This window comes from Lontra canadensis, unplaced genomic scaffold (assembly GCF_010015895.1).
Source record: "Lontra canadensis isolate GAN:19392208 unplaced genomic scaffold, GSC_riverotter_1.0 scaffold30, whole genome shotgun sequence".
Classification (NCBI taxonomy): domain Eukaryota; kingdom Metazoa; phylum Chordata; class Mammalia; order Carnivora; family Mustelidae; genus Lontra; species Lontra canadensis.
The window spans coordinates 13,834,238-13,858,337 of record NW_022631024.1 but is presented as its reverse complement, the minus strand read 5'-3'; the positions used below and the strand labels follow the sequence as shown (position 1 = coordinate 13,858,337).

The window sequence follows — 24,100 nt, the reverse complement described above, 5'->3', positions numbered from 1 at the left end:
CAGGAAGGCTGCTTCTACCTCTCCTGCTTCTCCTGCTTGTGTTCCCTCTCTTGCTGTCAAATAAATAAATAAAATCTAAAAAAAAAAAAATTAAAATTAAAAGTAAAAGATAGGGGGCGCCTGGGTGGCTTAGTGGTTAAAGCCTCTGCCTTCGGCTCAGGTCATGATCCCAGAGTCCTGGGATCGAGTCCTGCATTGGGCTCTCTGCTCAGTGGGGAGCCTGCTTCCCACCCACCCCTGCCTACCTCTCTGCCTACTTGTGATTGCTGTCAAATAAATAAATAAACTATTAAAAAAATAAAAATAATAAAAGGTAGAGAATGTCAGATTGGATTAAAAAGGCAAAATATAGCTCTATGTTGCCTATAAGAAACTTATTTTAAATGGAGAGATACAAATAAGTTAAAAATGGAAGAAAGGATGGCGTGCCTGCATGGCTCAGTTGATTAACCGATGGTCTTTGGCTCAGGTCATGATCCCGGAGCCCTGGGATCAAGTCCCACATCCTGCTCCCTGCTCAGCAAAGAGTCTGCCTCTCCCTCTGACCCTCTCCTCGCTCATGCTCTCTCTCACTCAAATAAATAAATAAATAAATAAAATCTCTAAAAAAAAGAATGAAAGAAAGGACAAAGATCCATGTTCATCATATTAATCCAAAGAAAAGTGGAGCAGCTATATGACATCACACAAAGTAGATTTCAGAGCAAAGAATGTTATCATGGGCATTTCATAATGATAAAAGGGTCAATGCAGAAAGAGGACATAATCTTAAATGTTTCTGTACCACATTACAGAGCCTCAAAAATACGCAAAGCAAAACCAACAACACTGCAAGGAAAAGGAGACAAGCCCTTTTCTGGATAATGGGTAGGACAAGAAGACAGAAAGTCAGTAAGGACAGAGAAGACTTGGGCAACACTATCAAACACCGTGACCTAACTGGCACTTCTAAGCCACTATCTGTGTGAACCAGCAGATGCATTCAAGTACACACAGAACAGATTCTAGCTCACAAAACAGGTCTCACTAAATTTCAAAGGATTCAACACGTGCAGAATTTTTTTAAATATTATTTATTTATTTGAAAGAGAGAGAGAATGAGAGTGAGCACAAGCAGGTAGAAGAGCAGAGGGAGAGGGAGAAGCAGACTCCCTGCTGAGCAGAGAGCCCAACATGGGGCTCGATCCCAGGACCCTGGGATCATGACTTGAGCCGAAGGCAGACGCTTAACCAACTGAGCCACCCAGGCGTCCCCAGAATCTGGTTTTTGACCACAATGGAATTAAATTAAAAATCAATGACAGAACAATACCTGGAAAACACCTAAATTCTGGAAACTAAATAACCCAACTCAAAATAACCCATTCGTCAAAGAGGAAATCAAAAGAGAAATCAGAAAGTATTTCCAATGCTGTGAAAGCAGAACGCATGAAAAGTTGTGGCAAGTAGCTTCTGCCATCAACTTCCCCCTCAAGAAAGCAGAAAACAATGTAAACCTGTAAACCCAGACTAGGCAGGAGAAAGTAAATAAATGAGGCAAGGAAGTAACCTATCTTATTAATCTTAAAATCTGCACCAAAAAGACAAAGATACATGGAAACTTATTCAATAGCATACTTTGTCGATATTGTTATTCTGAAGTACCTTCTTTTGTATCTTTGATTTCCCTGTGGCTTAATGCAGTACCTCTCTTTCCTTGTATCACACCATCACCGAAACCAGTGGTTATCTGGGGAACCATTGCTTTCTTTTGGGTTACAAGCAATTCCTATAATACAACTCTCCCACACTTAGCTTTCTGGCATAGGAGAAATCACCCAGGGCCAGAGACAGGGCTGGCAAGTGTAACCCTTCCGTAGCTGTTGCTTATACACAGAACAGAACCTGGGTAGGATAAGGCTAATTGCCAGCAGAAATTACCCACTCTTCCAAGAATCCAGGAAACAGACTTGCTGGATAAAACAGGATCTCTGGTCCTTCGCACAGAAAATACGAGATTCTAAGGGAATGGCTGCCCCGCAGGAACCCATTCCAAATTACCCTGAGGAACTGCCCAGGGTGCAAAAGCCCCGAGGCAGGGCACAGAAGGACAGCCGGAGATTCCTGAGGGGTCTTACAACAACATGGTGGCGAGATCTCCCAGGACTGAGTCCAAGGTGAGGACCCACGTCTCATGTCTACATGTCTACCTACCTCCTACCTGTCTTAGAATTATTACCATTCGGAAGAGCTGTAGTCGTAGGGAAGAATATTAACACTTAAAAAAAATTTTATTCATTCATTCATTCAGAGTGGGCGGGGCAGTGAGGGAGAGGATCTCAAGCCTGTTGTGAGATCATGACCTGGGCCCAAACCAAGAGTTGGAGGACACTTAAGCAACTGAGCCACCCAAGTGCCCCAACACTTTTTTTTTTTTTTAATACATTGAAAAATGAAGGCAGATTTTTCTGTGACAGAGAGCCAGACTGATTCGCTTTGAAATGAGGACTGGCTGGGCCAAGTAGGTTATATGGAGGCAAGGAGGCGGAGCCAGGCACATTGGCTGGCCTCAGTGAAACCAAGGCATCGATGAGCATTCTGCAATGATGAGGAAGGTGAAATCCCCTAGTTTATTTCCATTTTTGGAACCAGAACCAAAAAAAGAAATTCTAGCTTTGGCCGAAAGTCCCCAAAGGAAACTCCTCTGACCGTGGGAAAGAGAAGTGCACTCTGGAGAAAACTCCTGGGGAGGCTTCTGTCTACTCCTGGTGACCAGCCAGTCCCCATAGAGGACCAGGTTCAAGGTCAATGCCTACTTAGATGCCTTTCTCTTTTCTCTAAAAGAAAGTCAGGGGCATACAAAATTAACCCAATTTTAAGCACGGGATTTTGAGATGGGACACCTAAAGGGTCTGCAGAAGCATTAGGCCACGTAGAACCATGGCACAATTTTGTGTGTGTGCTCTCACAGGCAGGAAGGAGCACGATTCTCCTTCAGATCAGATGTGCGCCCAGCGATAAGGGGGAGGGGCAGAATGAGTATGGTGGTATTGAGCCCAGCAGGTTTAAACCCAATCACCTGAAATGATCAGAAATTTCTCCACCAATCCAGAAGGGACCAGTGGGAGCCAAACCCAGCGCACACGCTGAGCTTACTTCTGCACCCACTTTATCTTCATTCACACTTTCCCTTCTCCACCTCGAAAAGGCAAACCAGCAGATTTATTATTAAAGCAACATTAAATGTTTTCAGTTTCTTAAGGCCGGTTTCAGGAACACAGTCTAAAACTGAGATCGAAGGAACAGTGCAAAAATAGCTCTCCCCAGCTGTCTGCTCTGTGCTGAGCGGACGGACGGCAGAAAAGCGCCAGGACAGGGGTGGGAAACCCACCCAACCACTGCCTTCAGCACAGGCCCGTCAGAGGTGCTGTGGCTGTGAAGGGCAGCCCAGAATCCTGTGGAGCATAACTGGTTTCTACCTTAAAAACAATTCAGAAAGGCCTTTTTTTTTTTTTTTTAAGCTATAGATTTTATCAGATGCTATCTTTACTCCTTATACAGGTTAAAGAGCCTCCAGCAAAAGAATACACCCCCCCCCACCATGTGAATGGAAAAAGGGAAAGTTAATTGAGTCCATAAATGCATCACTAAGGGTGCTCCAAGGGCCTTACCTCCCCTCCACCACCCCCAGGGTGTCTGTAGGACGCAGTATGTGCTCATTCTAAACTCTCCTCTGCCTGCCCCCCCCTTTCACCAATGGCATTTCAATAGCTTTTGAGAGTTTTCCCACACAATACAGGTGGTTTTCTTTGTGTTTTGGTAAGAAGTCTCAGGTCTGATTCCAGCCAAGAAGGGAGGGCTAGAGGAGAGAAGGCACGAGGTGGATGGTAACAGCTTGAAAGGCTTCACAAAGCAATGGCAGGAACAGGGACAGCCACCATCTCCATCTCCAGTTTCCCCTTTGGCCCTAGAAAATGAGTCATGACTCCACCTCCTTTTCAAGCTTCCAGGCCTAGAGTTTAAAGGAGATAAGAAGCTCCTTGGGTTCTAGCTTTGTTATTCATTTATGTACTTTAAAGAAAGGTGTACCTTTAAGACAACTTTTTGTTTGTTTTTCTTAAGTATTGTGTTGGGTCTTTTATATCCCGCATTTAGGAAGATTGTACCTATCACTTGAGTCTCTGTGTCCTGAGCACCATCGGGGACCCTAAAATGCTGAGCTGGTGTCAATGTCAGAAACTGTGAAAATAAAAGTTGCAAAGTCTTGAGGGCTGTAGTATCTACAGCCGCAGAAGCGAGGGGGCAGGGCGGGCGGAGCGAAATTGGGCCGAGCAGAAATCCTGGGCTCCGAGACCACCTTTGCCTCTAACCAGCCTGACTTCTGGGTCTCAGCCCCGCTTCTGCAAAATAACAAGGCTGGTGAGCTCATCCTCGAAGGTATGAAGGCAGCTCCACTGGAAGCTTCCAGTTTTACAACTTAAAGTAACTTTCAGATTTGAGAAAAGGCCATCCATGGCTCAGGATATGGGCAATAGGCTCGTGAGAGACCATCAGGGCCCAGTCCCATCCAGGGAAATATTTGGGCCAAAGACATCCTTTAAGATTTTATTTATTTATTAGAGAGAGAGAGAGAGAGAAGAGGAGCAGAGGGAGAGGGACAAGCTGACTCCGTGCTGAGCACAGAGACCTGTTGTGGGGGGTGGCGGGCAGCAAGATGGCGGTTGGATCCCAAGAGCCTGAGATCTCCTGAACCGGAATCAAGGTGGCTCAGTTGATTGAGCAACTGCCTTTGGCTCAGGTCATGATCCTGGGACGTCCTAGGATTGAGCCCGGGATTGGGCTCCCTGCTTTGCAGGGGGTGGGCTTCTCCCTCTGACCCTCCCCCTCTCATGCCCCCTCTCTCAAATAAATGGGTAAAATCTTTAAAAAAAAAAAAAAAAGTCAGACAATTAGGACAATTAACTAACTGAGCTGCACAGGTGCCCCGGGGCTGAAGACACAATGACATTCTCCGGCATACAGCGACTCTACCCCTTCAGAGACTCTAGGGATCTGTGGCTACAGGGTTTGTTTCCATCTTCCTAATGTCTGTAGGGGAGAGACTTCCCACAACCTACACTTGTCCTCCCCAACTGCCAAAGGCCCTCCCAGCTGGCGGGAGACACCCCCCCAACCCGGGTGCTACACAATCTTGACCACCAAGGTCCGCCAGACATTCTCCTTCCTTCTGCCCCACTCTTCACCCAAACCATCTGGGAAAAACTGCAGGTGATTAGAACCAATTCTGGTCATCTTATTTCCAAAGACTGGGTGCAAAAGTCACTTTGTGTTGAACACCTGGGTGCCAGAAACGGTGCCAGGTTTGTTCCATACTCTAATTTCATCCCACAACCACCGTATGAGGCAGGTCTTCCTATGCCACGTTTCTGATTAGGACACTGGGGCATGGAGGCGTTGAGTAATGGGCTCAAGGTCACAGGGCTGGCAAGCCACAGAAACAGTATCCAAACCCAGATTTATACCACAGATCCTGTACTGGGGGTTTTGTTGTTGTTTTTAAGTTAATTAATTTATTTAAATAATCTCTACACCCAACAGGGCACTCCAACTCAAGAGCCCAAGATCAAGGGTCCCCTGCTGTCTTCTGAGCCAGCCCCGTGCCCCTGCACTGGGATTTTGATTGAGATAAAATCCACACACCGTACAAATCACTCATTTATAGAACTCAATGGTTTTTAGTATATTCACAGATACATGCGACCATCACCATGGTCAGCTGTAGAACATTTTCTCGCCTCAAAAAGAACCCCCAAGCCCTTCCTATTATCACCTTCCTATCTCCTCCCCTCCTCTCCCAGGCCTAGGCAACCAACCACTAGTCTACTTTCTGTCTTTACAGCTTTCCCTATGCTGGACTTCCATAAAAATGGATCATGTAATACATGGTCTTTGTGACTGGCTTCTTTGACTTAGTGTCATGTTTCTATGGGAAGTCTGTACTCCCAGGATATCCTGCCTCAGATGAGGGACCCCAAAAGGTATGGACAGTGTATCACGTGAGAAATTCATGATGAAACCTGGTTCGAGCAGCCGCAGAGATTACAGGAAGATATAGCAGTTTTCAGATAATGGAATGGGGTGGATGGCCGACTGTGAAGGATGCCACAGGAGGAAAGCTCCCCACACTGGGTGTGAGGCTGGCCTGTGATGGCCGGTGACCTTTCCTAAGACTAAATTCTTTGATTCTGCCAAGTTCACATTAGTATAAGAAAGGGTTAAAAATGAAAAGTCTACCCAGACTTAAGTTTAATGAGACTAGTCTGATATGAATAAGTACAGTTTTGTTAATTAAACTCATCCTGGGGCTGTACTCAGCAGGACTGAAAATGAGAACGAGCAAAGCTTTTGTTTCTCTCAATCCCCTGTGATTTCTGTGAGGCTTCAACAATTAATGACTCCTTGAACATCACAGGAATTCATCCCGCAGAAGCTCCAGACTGGACCTGCTCTGTTACACTCCCATTTACCATTTGTTCTTAGGACTGGATACCTGATTCTGCCTTTCCAAATATCAATTAATAGAAAAAACCCTTCTAGTTGACTTGAAAATTACTTCAAGCCAGGAACCAATTTCTCAACCATACAACACAATTACTTTAATCTATGAACTCAATCCAGACTGCGAGTAGCATTTTTCTTTTTCTAATGGGCCATGATATTTCACCAAATGTTGCCTATCCCGTGTTCTGCAGATGCTCTTACCTAAGTCTGGCTATGTAGGCGAGCACCATCCCCATAAATGGCCAGAAATTTACAAAGTATACAGTTGAACAGCACTGTCTGATTAAGAAACACCAACTTGACATTAATGATCTTTCTTTCAGTTCCTTCAAGTCAACAGAGATTGCCTCCCGTCCAGGTCAAGGAGAGAATTAGGGCAGGGAGGATTCCCAATCTTTGGTAAGATAATCTCCAGATAATCTTAAAATCTATTTTGGGAATAACAGATGTGGTTCTAACTGGATCTTTCTCGAGTTCTTCCCAAAGCCCCGGGCTGGAACTCTTCACGGGTCCCTCAGAAACACCTGGTATAATTACAGAGTCGAGCAGGAATCAGAAGGCGGTTCTGGTTGCTTCTCTGGTGGGATTCCTTAGTGGCCAAATCGGTTTTGAGGTTGTTTCACGGTCTGTCCAGACCTCTGCTTCTTCCTCTGTAAAATGGGCATGAATAGTCTTGCTTCCTTCACTAAGTTACTATGGAGCTCAGAGTCAATGGCTCATGGACAAATCTCTGAGGGAGCAAACTCGACTGTCTTCTAGAATCCTCACCTGCATTAAATACCAGTCCTTTAAGAGGGCCCGTGAGCCTCAGCTAAAGGGACAACTGTTTACGTGTCACACAGCTTGTGTTCTTTCTCTGGTCGGCCGCCTGAGTTCTAGCCTAGTTTTTAAATTTGTTTTAAAACAAAGATTGTTTGGTCACATGAAACTGCCTTAAATAGGCAATCTAAAATTAGCTCCAGCTGAAGCCTCAACTCCAAAGTCACTACCGGTGTCGTCATCTCTTTTCTTTCTTTAATAAGCCCTGCCCCTCTTTTGTCCCAGGACGGCTTCTGGCTCACATGCCCTTCACAAAGAAAATTTCCCTGGCTCGCTGCCATGGGTTTCTCTGCCCATTTCCATTTTAAGTAATTTTTCCTCAACTGTCCCAATTTCTTCCGAAATAAAGGCAGGTGTCCAAAACAGCTGGTTCATGTCTAAAGAAAACTTGATCTGATCTGTTGTAGGCTGGCCAGAGGCTTTGTGTGATCACATGGCCTGGGTTCACACCACCCACTGAGAAGCACTCACAGTGGGAGGCTGCGCAAACCCTGGCATCTCGGACTGGTCCTCTGGGTCTCATGAAACAGCTACCAAAGTTTGATGTTGTGTTTTTCAATGCTTAGTCCCACGGCGGATGACCCATTTCAAACCAAAGGGCCCCCACATTCCCTTTTGGCTTTGCTAGTTCCGCTCAACTCCAGCACTGCTTTTTCTGTGTGTAGCTCATACTGACAGAATTTCAACAGGAAGTGGTACGGGGGGTTCATGGCGGGGTGTCTTCCTGTGGCCCAATTATTTACAAAAAGGCAGGTTCTCTAATACTTCAACCATTTGCCACAAGGGTTAACTTGTGTATAAATGAATACAGTGGATCATCCCCAATTTCTCTCAAGCTGCACAATAATTTAACTTATTTAAAAGCCGAGTTGTAGAAATAGAATCCACACGAAATCCACACACCAAAAGAATGATGAAGAATTGTTTCATATCACAGAACTGAGATCAGTCACAGAGTGGAGGACTTTAGAGCCAATGTGACAATGTGACCCCAAGGGGCAAAGCTTCCCTTGGTTTAATTTAAAAAACTTCCTTTTAATGCTGGAAAGAAAAATGATCACTTTCTCCTGATCTGCCCTTACAGATTTACTGCCAAAAAAAAAAAAAAAAAAAAAAAAAAAAAAAAGATTAGCATCAGTATTAGATGTATCATGAATCACAGTTGAGGCACAAAGCATGCATAAATATTGAATAACACCTGCAGCCAGATGCCCTTGATATGCCTGGCAACATGTCAGGTGGTGGGTTCACAGACGCAGAAAGGTTCACCTAGGCTCACACTTCCCCGAGCCCCGACGGCACAGACCCTCTGAGTTTAAGCCATTCTACCTTTTTGGGCGACTTATTCATCAGATACGTATGGAAAAATATCTAGGGGTGCCTGAGTGGCTCAGATAGTTAAGTGTCTGCCTTCCACTCAGGTCACGATCTCTGGATCCTGGGATCGAGCCCTGCGTTGGGCTCCCCGCTCAGTGGGGAGTCTGCTTTTCCTTCTTTCTCTCCCCTCTGTTCATGCTCTCTCTCAAATGAATAAATAAAATCTTAAAAAAAAAAAAAACTAGCTTACAACACTGTTTTGTGTAAAATGCAGGAGAAAAAACTTGTCTCTAAACCTCTTGGACTTGGCCAAAGATTCTATCTTACATAGTGTTCTCTCTGTCTTCTAGGCTGGTCCCAAGTAAGTTAAATACTTTATAGATGTTGATCAAATATACTGTGGGCAGGAGTTAAGAACACCAGAGATACACCCACCTGACCAACAAATGAGTTCAAATTCACTGGTGTTTGATCAGATTCTTTTCATACTAGACTATGAGAGATTCTCTGTTGTATGCACAAATGAACCAAACAAAACACAGAAGAGAAACAGGTCACGAGGTTAACTATTTGGAACTTCTAGCCCTGGTTGGAAATCAGGTTAGGCCACAATAAACGAAATATCTGGGAAGGGTACCTGTGGCTACCAAGGCTGGAGAAACACCAGGAGAGACAGAAGGGGAAGGGATGAGCCTCCACTTGAGATTCTTATAAAGAAAGGACAGCACTGGGGCGCCTGGGTAGTTCAGTAGGCTAAAGCCTCTGCCTTTGGTTCAGGTCATGATCCCAGGGTCCTAGGATCGAGTTCCGCCTCGGGCTCTCTGCTCAGCAGGGAGCCTGCTTCCTACTTTCTCTCTGCCTGCCTCTGCCTACTTGTGATCTCTGTCAAATAAATAAATAAAATCTTAAAAAAAAAAAAAAAGAAAGAAAGGAAGAAAGGACAGCACTTCCCTTTCTAGCAGGCCTAGATGGCCATTCTCTGTCTCCCCATCCCTCCTGGCCAAACCCCATTCCAGGACAGGAGTAACAATATCCCTTTCTAGGCGTGCAATACTTCCACGTTTAGGAAGAATTCCCCTGCTTTGGATTCTTTCACTTTAGATCACGATCCCATCTTCTGGATAAGCCTGTCGGTGGGGATGAGCCTAAACCAGGAGAACTGTCAGTCCTCAGCCACCTCCTCACAGATCTGCCTGAAACCCCAGTTCCCATTTTTTCTACTCCCACATGCTTGTGAGAGCAACCAGATCAGGGCCCACGGCTGGCATGGAAACGAGAAGGGAAGGGAGCGGTGTCACCAGAGGATGGATGAAATAGTCAATGCGGCGACAGTAAGCTTAGCCTCTTGAGGTCAGGAGGTGAGAAAAGGCGACTGCCGAGACTTGGCCTTCTACTTTGGGGAAAGCCTGAGCAAAAAAGCTATTCGTCCATCAGATAGCCCCAGAGAGCGCCCACCTGTGCCTAGGAAGAGTCTCTTCCCCCAGATCAAGCGCCCACAGAGGTCAAAAAGCAGCTCCACTCCCACCAGGGTATATACATGGGGTGTTCCTCCCAGCCCAAGGGGCCGTCCACCACACCTGCCACGCTCCAGGGGCTGCTCAAGAAGCCGGGTCGTTCACACCTATCACCAAGCAGCCCAGACCTGTCACCCCGACCGCCCGGAGGAGCTGGGGCGCGAAGGGGCCCCCTCCCAGCTCGCGCGGACTGTGCGCGCCGCCTACCCGGAGCTCGCCCTCGGTGCGGTGCAGTCCCAGGCGCCGCAGCCCCACGGCCAAGTCGTTGACACACAGGCCGCCGTCGCGGTTGACGTCGAGAGTCTGGAACAGGCTCCACAGGCGCAGCCGGTGGTCCGGGCCCCCGCAGACGGCGCCGCCGCACGGGTCCACGGACGCCGGCGACGAGGCGGACGACGAGGCGGCGGAGGCGGCGTCCGGCGGCGGGGAGGCCACGCAGCGGCACAACACACTGCTCACCATCGGGCGCGAGGCAGGGGCGCCGGGCGCGGAGCGGGGGCGGCTGGCCGGCGGGGAGAACGCGGAAGACACGCGGGAGTCCCCAGACGGCTAGCGCGGGCTGCTAGAAGCCGGCAAGCTGGCGGGAGGGGCCGCTTCCGGGAGCCCCGCCCCGCCGCCCGCCGCCTCGTTGGCCACGCCCCCAGGCGGGGCGTGGGCCAATCACAGGCCCTGACGGCCACTCGGCCGGGGCGGAGCCTCCTGGAGGACCGCCCACGCCGCCCCGAACAGCCTAGATCAATGGGGAAGGCGGAGCGATCCCTGCTCAGTCTGCAGCCGATTCAAACTGAAGGAGGCGGGGATTGGCTGAGCAGGCCGGTGAGAGGAAATCAAGCCGCGATAGGCAGAAGTTCTGTGATTAGCCGGCGGAAGGCCCCGTGTCCAATCTCCATTGAGAAACGCTGTTTGGCTTCAGGCAATCGTAAGGATGGGAGGAGCGGTCGTGTACAGAAACCTCGTAGTCTCCGGTGGGAAATAGGGTTTGTGTGAGGAGCAACCGTGAGCTGCGGCTGCGAAGCAGAGTTTGCTTCCGTGAGTGGAATTAAAAAATTGGCCAATGGCTCAAGGCCGAAAGCACTCAGGTATCCTCGGGAGGCCGGGTTTTGGTACTCTATAACTCCCTAAACCACCAATAAAATAGCTGAATTTAACGGCGTGATAGTCGTAATGCTGACGATTGAAGGACAGAACGATTTTCCAATGGAAGTGAAAAAAGGCAAGTGGGAGGAGCGCTCTGTAGCGACAGACACACTTTTAGACCAATGACGAGGCCAATTCCAGTAAGTAGGCGTGCTCTTCAGTTGAAAGACAGATCAAAAGAGCCAGTGATCGAAGTGGCGTTTGAGCCCCTCCCAACCAGGAGGGCGGGTTCCTCCGGGGAAGCTCTGGGAGGCGGGAAGAGGGGAAGTGGGCGGATCTCCGCACACCCCGGCGGAAGAGGCAGATTCAGGAAGCCATTACGCAGCTGGCTGGCAGCGGCCGGGCCGGTCGGGGCTGGGCCCTACGCACTTTGCGTAGCGAGGGGGGTTACCAAAGGCCTGGTGCTTGGCCCGGAACAAGCCCGGCCTATCCCCTGTAGGGGAGGGGTGGATGAGGGGAGAGGCTGGGGAGGAAGAGAGGGGGAATTGGGGCGTTTGAGGGGATTATAATTTCTTTAAAAAGGGGGGTGGGGAGAGGCCATGGCCGTCCCAGCCAAGAAGAGGAAGATGAACTTCTCTGAGCGAGAGGTGGAGATCATCGTGGAGGAGCTGGAACTGAAGAAGCACCTGCTGGTGAACCACTTCAATGCCGGGGTCCCTCTGGCTGCCAAGAGTGCCGCCTGGCACGGCATCTTGAGAAGGGTCAACGCTGTGGCCACCTGCCGCAGGGAGTTGCCTGAGGTCAAGAAGAAGTGGTCTGACCTCAAGACCGAGGTCCGTCGCAAGGTTGCCCAGGTCCGGGCCGCGGTGGAGGGTGGCGAGGCCCCAGGGCCCACTGAGGAGGATGGAGCTGGTGGGCCTGGGACAGGTGGTGGCAGTGGTGGCGGTGGCCCAGCCGTAGCCCCCGTCCTGCTCACCCCCATGCAACAGCGCATCTGCAACCTGCTGGGCGAGGCCACCATCATCAGCTTGCCCACTACCACAGAGATTCACCCCGTGGCCCTCGGACCCACAGCCACTGCAGCTGCAGCCACGGTCACCCTGACACAGAGTGAGTGACCTCTCCCACCCAGTCTGTCCTGCATAAATGGGAAGGGCCAGCCACGAGCTGGGGCGGCCTGGGGAAGGTTGGCTGCCAGGGGTCAAAGGTCAGATGGGCATCTTGGAAGACCGCGAGGCCTTCTGAGAGCTCCCTGGACAGAAGCGAAGCTGTTCTCTTTGGGATTTCCTCAGCACACAGTCTGGGCTTCTGTTGAGCTGGATTGCTCTCAACTGTTTTGCCGCCATTCGTGTCCATGATTGACGGAACGATGTAGTCCTTGAAGACAGGGACCTGTCTGTGTCCCCACAGGACTTACCGCAGGGCCTGGCACATAGTAGGCGGTCAGGACATACTTGTCGAATGACTAGACAGATGAGAATATTAATAACCAAGTAAGACATTGAATCTGGACAAAGACGTTCTGGGTTTTTAGTGCGGGGAACATTCATCAGGCCCTGCCCAGAAACCTCATGGTTCCTTGTGTTCATCTAGTCCTTCCTTCCTCCTCAGACAATCGTGCTTATTTCTTACTCCTCAGACCCTGTGCTTGGGACTGGGATTACCAAGGTGTTCGAAATAGGACAGATAAGACACACACACGAATAATTGGACTCTCAGGAGACTCTAAAGGGCTCAGGAGAGGAAGGGGCTTCCTGGCTGGGGTGGGGACTCAGAGCCGATGTTGGCACTGAAGGGTAGAGAAAACTGACCTTTCCCACGACCACAGAGGCCCAAACAGCCCACCCAGAATTCCTTCAAAGCTTTTCAGTTATGAATGACAAAGGTTTGGTTGGCCTTTTTAGTTCAGATAAGGGTTTGTACCAGTGACTGTTAACTGCTCCTTTGTGCTGGGCTATGACCCGCATCCGTCAGTGATTCTCAGTGGGGCTTGGGCTTGGGAGGATGGGGTGTATGAGTGAGTGCCGTCCCCCTGCGTTCGTATTTTCTAAGGATATCCAGGTGGGAAAGAGGATCAAACACTGGTCTAAATTACTTGCTGTTCTAGAACAGGAAGGACCTGTGACCTGTAGGTATCAAGCCCGGGAGGCATTTATTGGTCCCTTACGCAACTGCTGTCTCACTCCCGCCTCCTTTTCTGTTTGGGCGTAAAAGGAGGGAGATAGGACTAGTGTGGCTACCATCAGCTCAGAGTCCCACCCAAGATGGCAGCTGCGTGCCACCCCTGCAGGGAGCGTGTGGCCCTGCCTTGATTAGCTGGAAGCATCCCACTGGGGTGGTTACGAGCAAGTGGGACTCTGGTGTTCCGGAGACCTGGGTTTGCTTCCTGGACCTGCTGAATAAACTGACCTTAGTTAGGCAAGTCACTGCATGTTTTTGAGTCCGTTTTCTCATCTCCAAATATGAACATGACAGTACCTGCCTCTTGGTGACATTGTGAGGAGTTAACGAGTGCAAAGGGCTTAGCACAGTGCCTGACACACAGTGGGTGCTCTCAGTTTTTTGCTAGTATTGTTATTAGCAGCTTTGCTTTTGCCAGATCTGGGGCCGGCCCTTTGGTTACCAAGCAGATTCTAAATGCTTTAGGCTCTAGATTTATATGAGGAAGGCTATAAAGCCGGAGGAGACCAGAATTTCCCCGGAACAGGGCTTAATGGCCTCCTCTCCCCCTGCCCCGGCCCCCAGGTGGCCAGGTTCATTCATTCTAGAAGGTGACCTGCCACTGCCTCTGCTCTTCCCCACAGTCCCCACGGAGACCACCTATCACACGCTCGAGGAGGGAGTGGTAGAGTACTGCACGGCGGAGGCCCCCCCACCGCTGCCAGCCGAGGCCCCCGTGGAGATGATGGCCCAGCACGCCGACACCTCGGTCAAACCCCAAGCGCTCAAGAGCCGCATCGCCCTCAACTCGGCCAAGCTGATCCAGGAGCAGCGGGTCACCAATCTGCACGTGAAGGAGATTGCCCAGCACCTGGAGCAGCAGAATGACCTCCTGCAGATGATCCGCCGCTCCCAGGAGGTGCAGGCCTGCGCCCAGGAGCGCCAGGCCCAGGCCATGGAGGGCACCCAGGCGGCGCTGAGCGTCCTCATCCAGGTCCTCCGGCCCATGATCAAAGATTTCCGACGCTACCTGCAGAGCAACACGCCCAACCCCACGCCCCCCTCGGAGCCCGGACAGGTGGCTCAGAACGGGCAGCCCGACAGCATCATCCAGTGAGGGCAGGGGCTGCGACGACCTTCTGCTGTGATTGGATGACACCACTGTGGTCTTGGAAGTGGGTTTTGTGACTGGCCTTAGGGCACATGGCCAGCCCTCTCTTTGATGGACCGTTAGGGGTCCGCGGTTTCTGAGAAGTGAAGGAGATTGAGAAGAACTTGTTGGGCTCCTGGGACCCAAACTGTTCTTACCCCCGCCCCCCGCCCCTTGAGCTGCCTGGCCAAGAGCCTGAAGGTTGGCTAGGTGGGGGTTGGGCGCCGGTGATTCTACACATGGTGTCACGCGCCAGGGCTTGCGACGTGAGCCACTCTGTCTGGAATGCCTGGAAGGGAGGTTCTCACTGGGAGCTGTCTCACAGCTGGGGATGGGGGAGGGGGGGTCCTGTGCTGAAAGGCTCCCCCACCCCACAGTGTCATCAGTGTGATAATGTCCGTGGAGCGGGTAGTGGTCCAGTACCTTCTTCCTGCCTTGGGAGGCAGAGTGACTGGGCCTGAGCAGGAAGCTCCACCCCTTTTCTCCTTCCCACTGTGCCTCCGTTCTCAGGGGACTCTAGTCCATCTGTGCTTTCTCCATCCCCCGCACCTCTCCGGGCCTAGCAGGGGGGCCCTCGCTGTCCCCCACCCGGCTGGCTCTGCAGCCGCACCCAGGATGCGGCCCGCTGGGCTCAGGGATGCTGGGTGTGCTGGGGACAGCCTGGCCCCCATCTGGTCTTCCACTGCGTCCTGGGGCAGCCTGACAGCTTTTGACTCAGGACGAGCATTAGGCTCTGGGTGCTGTGAATCTGAGAGAAAACAGACCAGCGTGGAACACTGTTGCTCCCCTGCAGTGGGTCTGAGGTGACCACGTGGCTTCTTCCAGAAGGCTTGCTTCAGGCCAGATGTATTTGTTCTGTACACCTACCCCTCCTGGGAAGGGGTGGCAGCTCCGGCCACACCCGTCCTCTTCTCTCTACTGACTGCACGATTCTGACATTCGGCGTGGGGGAAAAAGAAAAAAAGTGGGGGGGGAAAGGCATCACACCCCGGACCTCTCCTCACATTATTCGGCGCCTCGTGTTCTTGCGAGACCCCCACTGACTGGCTAGGTGCGTCTCAAGGCCTGCTTGGGCCCGAATGTTTGAGGTGGGAGAGCCGAAGCTGACCTAAGAGGCGGGACCTTGACTTCTGTACTCGGGGAAGAGCAGACTGACCTTGGAATGCCGAAGGAGGTAGCGTGCCCTGTTCTGTCTTGACGCTCTCTCCCCTTCTGGAGGGAGTTTACCCAGGTGGCATTTGTCCGGTTCATTTTCCGAATCGCCCTGGATCACTCAGACCCTTGCATTTTCCCAGATCATTCCCCAGGACTGCCATCTTGCTGCCGGTGCCTTGGCTGCACGTGACCAGTGGTGACAGTTCGAGGCTCCAGATCTCAGCTGAACGATCAAGGTGCTGCCCTTCTGGGCATCGTGGCTCACTCCACTGTTGCCGTTGCGGGAAGATGCCCCCAAAGATGGTTGGGAAGTGACTGTCGTATGGCCAGCCTCTCTGTGGACGACAAGTGTCGCGTCAGCTAGGGAGCAATGGAGAGGAATCCGGCCGGTAAGGAGGTGGGTGATGGAAGGAAAGCTCCCCAGTGGGGCTGGAAAGCAGGATCCCCTGGCAACCCGGGCTCCCTCCCTCCATGGAGCCTTATGCCCCTGGCAGGGAAGCTCTGGGGCCTTCCTGAGGCTTTGCCACTCGGTTTGGCTTTTCCCTGGGGTTGGCATTCTGAGCCACTATTGCATCGGTTCCAATTGGGTATAAAGAGGAGGCCTGGTTCTCTTAAACTCACCGCTTCTTTCAGGTCATAATTTTAAATTAAAACTATATCACTTTTTTTACACAGATCTGTGTCTGCGTCTTTGTCTTTATTGGTTATATATAAAAGAGATATGGGCCGGCAGAGACCAGGGGCTGGCACACAATGGCCCACAGGCCAATTTTAGTACATGTGCTGCCAAAGCAAGCACGGCCCATGGGTCAAACCGGCCCCCCACCTGTCTTCGTAAATAAAGTTTTATTGGAACAGTCACACCCCTTCATTTACTTAAAGTCTGTGGCTGTTTTTGTGCTACAGTAGCAAAGTTAAGTAACTGTGGCAGAGACCTCTGGGCCACAAAACCAAACTCTGGCCCTTTACAGAAAAGCCTGCCTATCCCTGGTTTGGAGTAATGAATGTTTCAGACTCTGGATGAAAATTACCCACCGGGCTGTTTGGTAAATATATCCCAAACCCAACCACCTAAAAATCTAGAAGAGACTCCTGGAAGGAGAGCTCTAAGAATCTGCTTGGTAAGCAAGCTCTCTGGGTGATTCTGATATTTCCTGAGGGTTACGAACTTTGACTTAGAGCCTGGAAGACTTAAACTCAGCTGGAATCATGGATCATGGAAGCATACAGATCGTGCCCCATTGAGGGCTGGCTCCCAGGAGCTGCTTCTGACGGTTGAGGAGTCCTGCCCAGCAAAGAGTCTCACGTAAGATTGGCCTTCATTCTGGAGGGATCCTAACCTTCTGGGACATAGTTAGGACTCTCTCTCATAGTTAGTAATAATAAAAGCTGAGAACTATCAAGCCCCTGCTCTGACTGGGCCTTATAAGCATTACCTCATTTACTCCTTGCAACAGCCCCGTGAATTAGGCAATAATGCTATTCTCGGTTTGCAGGTGAGGATATTGAGGATCAGAGAGGTTAAACAACTTGCTTAAAACCACACAGCTACCTTATTCTCTGGGGTGGCCCATGCTCTTAGCTCCCGTTTTTGTTTTTAAGATTTCATTTATTTATTTGACAGAGAGCACAGCATGGGGAGCAGCAGGCAGAGGGAAAGGGAGAAGCAGGCTTTCGGCTGAGCGTGAACCTGATGCAGGGCTCGATCCCAGGACCCTCGGATCTTGACCTCAGCTGAAGGCAGATGCCCAACCGTCTGAGCCACCCAGATGCCCCTTAACTCCTGTTCTTAACAATGCTGAGCTTGCTACCAGTCAGATGTGAAACCACCTAGTGATCATTTGAACCTGGCCTTGAATTTCTGGGTCGAATGAGGAGGCCCAGGAAGCACGTGAAATGGAAATAATGACCTCTCCAACTCTCCTTAGGCTTTGGACATTCCTATTAAGAGGGAAAAGGGTGGCTTCACAGAACTGAACTCCCCTCTCCCTGTTGGTGCTACTGGAGAGCTGTTGCTTACATTGGGATGCCTTTTTGGGAGTTCTTCTTAAAATGTGGGATTTTACATAAAGGAGATCCTCCAAGCCAGGGCACGTGGTGAAGCCTTTTACATTTTAAACCACTTTGGTGGAAATCTTTCACAAAGGGATCCTTTTGTTTCTTACTCTATATAGAGTTGGCTGAGAAGGATGGAGAGGCCAGAAAAGGCTCTGGGCTCAGGCAGGTTTGGGCTTGAGCTGGGTTCCATCCTTTATACACTGTGTCTCAACTTTGCTGGACCTCAGTTTTCTCAATTCTAAAGCAGGGGTGAAGGGGGCACCTGGCTGATTTGGTCGGTGGAGCTTGCGACTCTTGATCTTGGAGTTGTGTGTTCAAGCCCCACTTTGGGGGTAGAGATTACTTAAAAATGAGAATTTTTTTCTTTTTTTAAGATTTACTTACTTATTTTAGAGAGAGGGAGAGAAAGCAAGGGGGGAAGATCAGAGGAAGAGAGAATTGCAGGGTGACTCCCTGTTGAGTGCAGGGCCCGATGCATGAGGCTCGATCTCGTGTCAGACGCCCAACTGACTGAGCCACCCAGGAACCCCCCCAAAATGAAATTTAAAAAATTTAAAAAAAATTATTTATTTGACAGACAGATCACAAGTAGGCAGAGAGGCAGGCAGAGAGAGAGAGGAGGAAGCAGGCTCCCTGCTGAGCAGAGAGCCCGATGTGGGGCTCGATCCCAGGACCCTGAGATCATGACCTGAGCCGAAGGCAGAGGCTTAACCCACTGAACCACCCAGGTGCCTGAAATTTTTTTTTTTAAGTAAAAATGGGGATGATAACTAACAGTCCATACTTGCTAGGGGTGTCACAAGGTGTTAATCAGTGGAAATAGCTACCGTTTATTGAGTACCGACCATGAGCAGCACTGATGTACAAACTCATTTTATGAAATCGTGTCCATAACACTTAGCATGTGCCGACGACATCCCATGTTCACATGTGCTCAACAGACACTGGCTGTCGTCATTATGACAGTGTCTTGAACCTCCAAAGGGGTAACTAGTGAGTGGTCTCTTGAGATCACAACGGGAGCTTTGTCGAAAGTGTCGGAGTGTAAAACGACAGTCACCTGTCTGAGCAGGGCCCTTTCCAGCCCCCCATGCACCAGGGTAGGCTCTCCCCTGCTGTGCACCGCCACAGCAACTCACACCGTCCCCCTAACTCTTGTGGACTTGCTTGCTTTCCAACAGATCCCTTCACTGGGAGCCATGACCCTGGGATCTGAGCCGAAGGCAGAGGCTTTAACCCACTGAACCACGCAGGCACCCCTGATAACCCTTTTTATTGTAGTGTAAGATGTTTTGCATTTCCCTCATTGAACGGATAAAGACACTGAAGCAAGACTCACCTGATGGCATATAATTTGTCAGTGGCAGAGCTGGGAGATCACCCCAGACCTCCCTGTTTACACAGGCTTCTCTTTGTGAGTCAACGTTCTGTGAGCATGTGATCATGAATCAGCCTTCCAGAGCTGTGGCCTGGACCCAGGACTGGGGACAGGTACATCAGGAGCTCTGCCCAAGAGGCCCTGCCTCACCTGAGGGCTGTGACCTTGGGCGGGTCGCATCACCCCACCTGGTGGTGAGGCTTCCTCTCCAGCATAGCCCCTGCCTGTGGGAGGTAACGAGACGATTCAGTGAGGAGAATGAAGTGGATGAATCAGGGAGGGCAGTGCCTGGTGACAGGGAGGCCCCAGGGCTCCACACAGGGCCTGGCTTACAGCAGGGTAAAGGATATAAAGAAATGAGAAGGCAGGAAGGGGCCCACCTGAGGACCCCTTGCTACACGTTCTCCAAGATTCTGCTAATCCTGAGCTCTTGAACTCCTGCCTACAGCCCCTCAGAAGAGAGTCCCTCGGCTCAGATAAGCGGTCCCCGGCCTGCAGAAGGTTGGCTGGCTGGAGGCTGAACTCGGCTTCAGGCAAGCCTGACAGGAATGCAGGCCCATCCTGTCAGAGATTTCCTTTTTACAAAACCAGCCAGAAATCTGGGCTTTTATGTGAAATCTCCCAGTTTAAACATATTGACGACTAAATATTTGTAAACCCTGTACAAGCCAAACAAAACACACCTGTGGGCTAGAGTCAGCCCACGGAAATCAGCCTGTGAGCTCTGCACTTAACCCTTTAGGGGCCAGCTTGTACCCCGTGGGAGGAGCCAGAGGAAGGCAGCTGGAGGCAGAGGTTGGTAAGCAGGAGGCCTAGGTCCCAGGTCCCTGTTTCTCTCGTGCCTCAGTCTCCCCATCCACACGATGGGGTTGCCAGTTCTAGGGGAATGGTCCCCGGTGTGAACACCCCTCCTGGACACCCCTCCTTTGCCCAGACCGGGCCTGACTCACTGGGAGGGTCTGGGTTGGGCTCTTTGCTTTGCTGGAAGCTGAGTCAGTCTTGATTTGTGGTGATGATATGCAGACACCAACCACCTGTCAAGAACCAAGCTCAAGGGTGCTTGGGGGCTCATTTGGTTAAGCATCTGCCTTTGGCTCAGCTCACGATCCCTGGGTCCTGGGATGGAGCCCCACATCAGCTCCTTGCTCAGCAGGGAGCCTGCTTCTCCCTCTAACAGCTGCTCCCCCTACTTGTGCTCTTTCTCTCCCTGTCAAATAAATAAATAAAATCTTAAAAAAAAAAAAAAAAGAAAAAAGAAAAAGAAAAGGAACCAAGCACAAATGGGTACTGGCCATTGCAGGGAACGGCCGCCGAGGGTGAGGCTGGCAGAAACCGTTTCCAGGCAGGCCTCCAAGAGGTTCCTGTCCAGATGGGAGGTTGGGCCAAGAGACATCCACGATCTCTTCTGGCTGGTTTTAGTGCCTGCTCAGCACCCAGGGCTCCTCCTGGCTTGGGCACTCCAGTCTGGTTCTGATGAACCAATCCTCTTCCACTCTGAGTTCAGGCAATATGAGCCCAGTTCTGGCTCCAGTCGTAAAGCTTGCGGCCCGAGAGCAATGTGTCCCTCTGCCACAGTGATTGGGTAAGGGTGTGCACGTGACCCAACTGGGCCTATGAGAGTCTGCCCTGGGGAAGTTACCCCATGGAGACAGCCTACCTATGAATGAAACCAATCCCAGAAAGGGTAAGCAGCCGATGGAGAAGGATTTCAGTTGGGGCTTCAGTACTTTGATCCAGCGGTTCCTGAAACCGCATCTACCTTCCAGGCTCCAGGCACAGTATAAGGAAATCTCCAGTTTTGCTTCTGTCGTTTGTCAAGAGCAGCTAAGAGCCCTTTGGGGTCCCACCCTAAGGGTCTGTGATTCAGATTCTAGGTCAAAATACCTTCAGAGCTTCCGCCTAGACTAGCTGTTTCTCAAGTTCTGACCCGAGGACCTTCATTCATTCATTCGCTGTTAATGCACATTTCTGAGCCCCCATCCTGACCAACTGAAACAGATCTTGGGGTGTCAGCCAGGAGTGGGGCGGGTGAGGTGTCTTAACAAGCTCCCAGGTGGTTCTGATTAAGTCTCCAGTTTGAGAACACCGGCCTGCCCCTGCTCTTCGTTTCTGCTCTCCTCCCGCCCCGGCTGAACCACGCGATCCCACTGTGGTCCAAACTGAGCCAATCAGCTTGCATTCCCCTAAATTTGGAATTGCGACTTAGGGACCCAATCAGTCTTTGTGGCTGTTTGAGCCTCGCTCCCCCTCCCACTCCAGGATCTAGAAAAGGGTGCTCAGCAGAGGGAGAGGAAGGAGGGAAGGAGCAAGAAGAGTCAAGGTGGAGAGTCTGACCTAAGTTACCAATGTTTCATACTGTTCCTCATCCTGATCTCGGCTCCGTGAGTCTCCCTTGCCCATTGCCGGCGGTGCCCCTGTGTTTTTATAGCCCCTTCGACCTTATGGGTAACTAACTCGAGTGAAGTCTGTTACTTGGAGCCAAGAGACCCTTACCTGAGAATTCGCTTACTTCTCAAGGTCTCAGTTTCATTATCTGTAAAATGACCAACATTTTGTGATTCAGGATACCCTCTCTCCATATGCAGCAGGTTCTCACCAAAGAGGCCCTGCTTCAACGACTCTTTCCTATAGGAGACGTCTTGGTAACGTGAGGTATTAGGTGGTAGAAGGATTTTGCTATAGCAGTCAGTGCCTTCCACACTTTGGTGTGCATTGAAAAGACCTGGGAAAAAAAAATAACCTGGAATCTGTCTAAAATGCAGATTCCTGGACCCCCTATGTACAATCTGTGATCACTAGGTAGGTCTGATAAGGCCCAATTATCTGTATTTTTTTTTTTACAGATTTTTTGAGGTATAATTGATAGACAATGAATTCCATATATTTAACAATTTTTAAAGTTTATCTTTAATTAAATATTTTTATTTTTATTTTTAATTTTTTAGTAATCTCTACACTGAATCTGGGGCTCGAATTCAGGACCCCGAGACCAAGAGTCACAATGCTCTTCCCACTGAGCCAGCCAGGCGCCCCTAACAATTTGATGAGTATGTATGTGTATCTGTGAAACCATCACCATAATTAAGGCGATGAGAATTGCCATGAAAATCCCCATCAACACTAAGTCTCTTGGTTCCTCTTTATAATCATCCTGTCTTCCCTGCTCCCTCCCACCACTTCCCCAGGCAACCCTTGGTCAGTTTTCTGCCACTATAATGGTGTGCATTTTCCAGAATTTTACCTAAACGAAATCACGCAGCATTCACTCTTCCTTTATCTGGCTTTTTTTTACTCAGTCTAATTATTTGGGCATGTATCCATATCGATGTGTTTATCCAGAGCTCTCTCTTTTACCGCTGACTAGGCTATACAGTAACTGATCTATCTAATCACATACTAATGGACATTTAGTTGTTTCCAATATTCGAGTATCACAAAGAAAGCTGTCGTGGACCCTTGTGTACAAGTCTTTGTAGATACAAATGCTTTCGTTCCCTTGGATAAATACCTAGGAGCAGAATGGCTGGGTCATATGGTTGGTGTGTGTTTCATGGTTTAAGAAGCTGCCAAGTTGTTTTCAAAGCGAATGCCTCATTTTACATTCCCACAAACAGTGTCGGACAGTTTCCAGTGCTCCATATTCTTGCCAACATTTGGTGGCATTTTCATTTTAACCATTCCAGTTTGTGTGAAGTGGTATGTCGTTGCGGGTTTCATTTGCATGAAGGAAGACCAATGGTGTGGTTACTTGCCATCTGTAGATCTTCTTTGATGGGGTATCTATTCTATTTAAATAGTCTTCTTATTAATAAGTGTTTGGAATTCTTCTTTTTAAAGATTTTATTTCTTATTTTTTTAAGATTTTATTTATTTGACACAGAGAGAGAGGTCACAAGAAGGCAGAGCAGCAGGCAGAGAGAGAGGGGGAAGCAGGCTCCCCACTGAGCAGGGAGCCTGATGCGGGGCTCCATCCCAGGACCCTGGGATCATGACCTGAGCTGAAGGCTTCACTAATTGAACCACCCAGGCACCCCTAGAGTTCTTTGTATATCCAGATACAAGTCCTTTGCTAACTCAGTTTTTGCAAATATTTTCTCTCACTCAGTGCGTACCTTTTCATCTTCTCATAACACATGCCATAGGTTACTTTGAGAACATGGAGTCTGAGAACCTCTCTTCGATGACAAACAGTGCAAATTCAAACAGTAACAAAATTCAAACAGTAACGAGAGGGGCTTAGCTGTCCGACTTGCAAAAATCAAAAAGAGAGCTCTCAGGCATTACTGGTGATGGATAATGGACAACACTCTTCGTATTCTGTTATAAAGAGTGGAAACTGGTGCAAAATCCTAGGCGGACTATTTGTTGATCATTCATCACATCTTTAAATGCAGGTTTCTTTGAACGTTGGCAAGTTCAGTTCCAGAAATTTTTCCTGGAAAAAATAAAAAATCAAAAGCACTAAGTTGTCCCAGGATCTTCCGTCTGGGGTTTGTGCTGACAGGTGGGGCTGCAGACATGCCTGGCTGGTCGGCCCCATATCTTGGAACTGTGCCCCAATGTGCTCAGAGCCCTTTTGCTGTCAAGCCTGGGTGGGAGGTCAGCAGGACTGGAGTTTGACCCATCCCTGGCAGAGTGGCCAGAGGAAAGTGCAATGCAGGTTTCACTCGATTGCATCAGGAGTCTGGGTCTACTGAGAGCTGGGGTGGCCTTGGAAGCTCCAGGATTCAGGTTCTAACCAACCACCGCCAGCACAAACTGGGAAACAGGAACACTTGGTTGACATAGCCACTTGGGGCCAAAGAAGAGACAGACCTTTGCTCTCCAACCACCAATAGTTTCCTGGGGATGGGAGAAGGTGGGGCCTTGGCTAAAGCTGGGTCAGGACAGGAAGAGCTGGGTATGAGAAGGAAGCTGGGGACTGGAGATCTG

General features: G+C 49.9%; 2 protein-coding genes across 4 annotated transcripts in view; one reads left to right on the top strand and one right to left on the bottom strand.

The window, feature by feature from the left end:
* The window catches only part of SLC25A25 (solute carrier family 25 member 25), a 34,195-nt gene extending 23,446 nt beyond the window's left edge, over positions 1-10,749 (bottom strand). For 2 of the 3 annotated variants that reach the window (XM_032865954.1, XM_032865956.1), the window contains exon 1: positions 10,398-10,652. In XM_032865954.1, the coding sequence (XP_032721845.1) occupies positions 10,398-10,652 (255 nt within the window). Of the gene's footprint in view, positions 1-10,397 lie in introns of all 3 variants that reach the window. The other variant, XM_032865962.1, reaches the window with a different exon arrangement.
* Positions 10,750-10,995: 246 nt separating this feature from the next.
* Positions 10,996-15,556, top strand: NAIF1 (nuclear apoptosis inducing factor 1). The gene is made up of 2 exons (XM_032865953.1): positions 10,996-12,377; positions 14,072-15,556. The coding sequence occupies exons 1-2, from the start codon at positions 11,867-11,869 to the stop codon at positions 14,542-14,544; spliced, it is 984 nt and encodes a 327-aa protein (XP_032721844.1). The 5' UTR covers positions 10,996-11,866; the 3' UTR covers positions 14,545-15,556.
* Positions 15,557-24,100: the final 8,544 nt, after the last annotated feature.

Excerpts from the sequence above, each read along its gene's own strand:
- NAIF1 (XM_032865953.1), top strand. The coding sequence starts at position 11,867 with ATGGCCGTCCCAGCCAAGAAGAGGAAGATGAACTTCTCTGAGCGAGAG. Across the intron at positions 12,378-14,071 it reads CACGGTCACCCTGACACAGA|TCCCCACGGAGACCACCTAT; the intron begins GTGAGTGACCTC and ends TCTTCCCCACAG.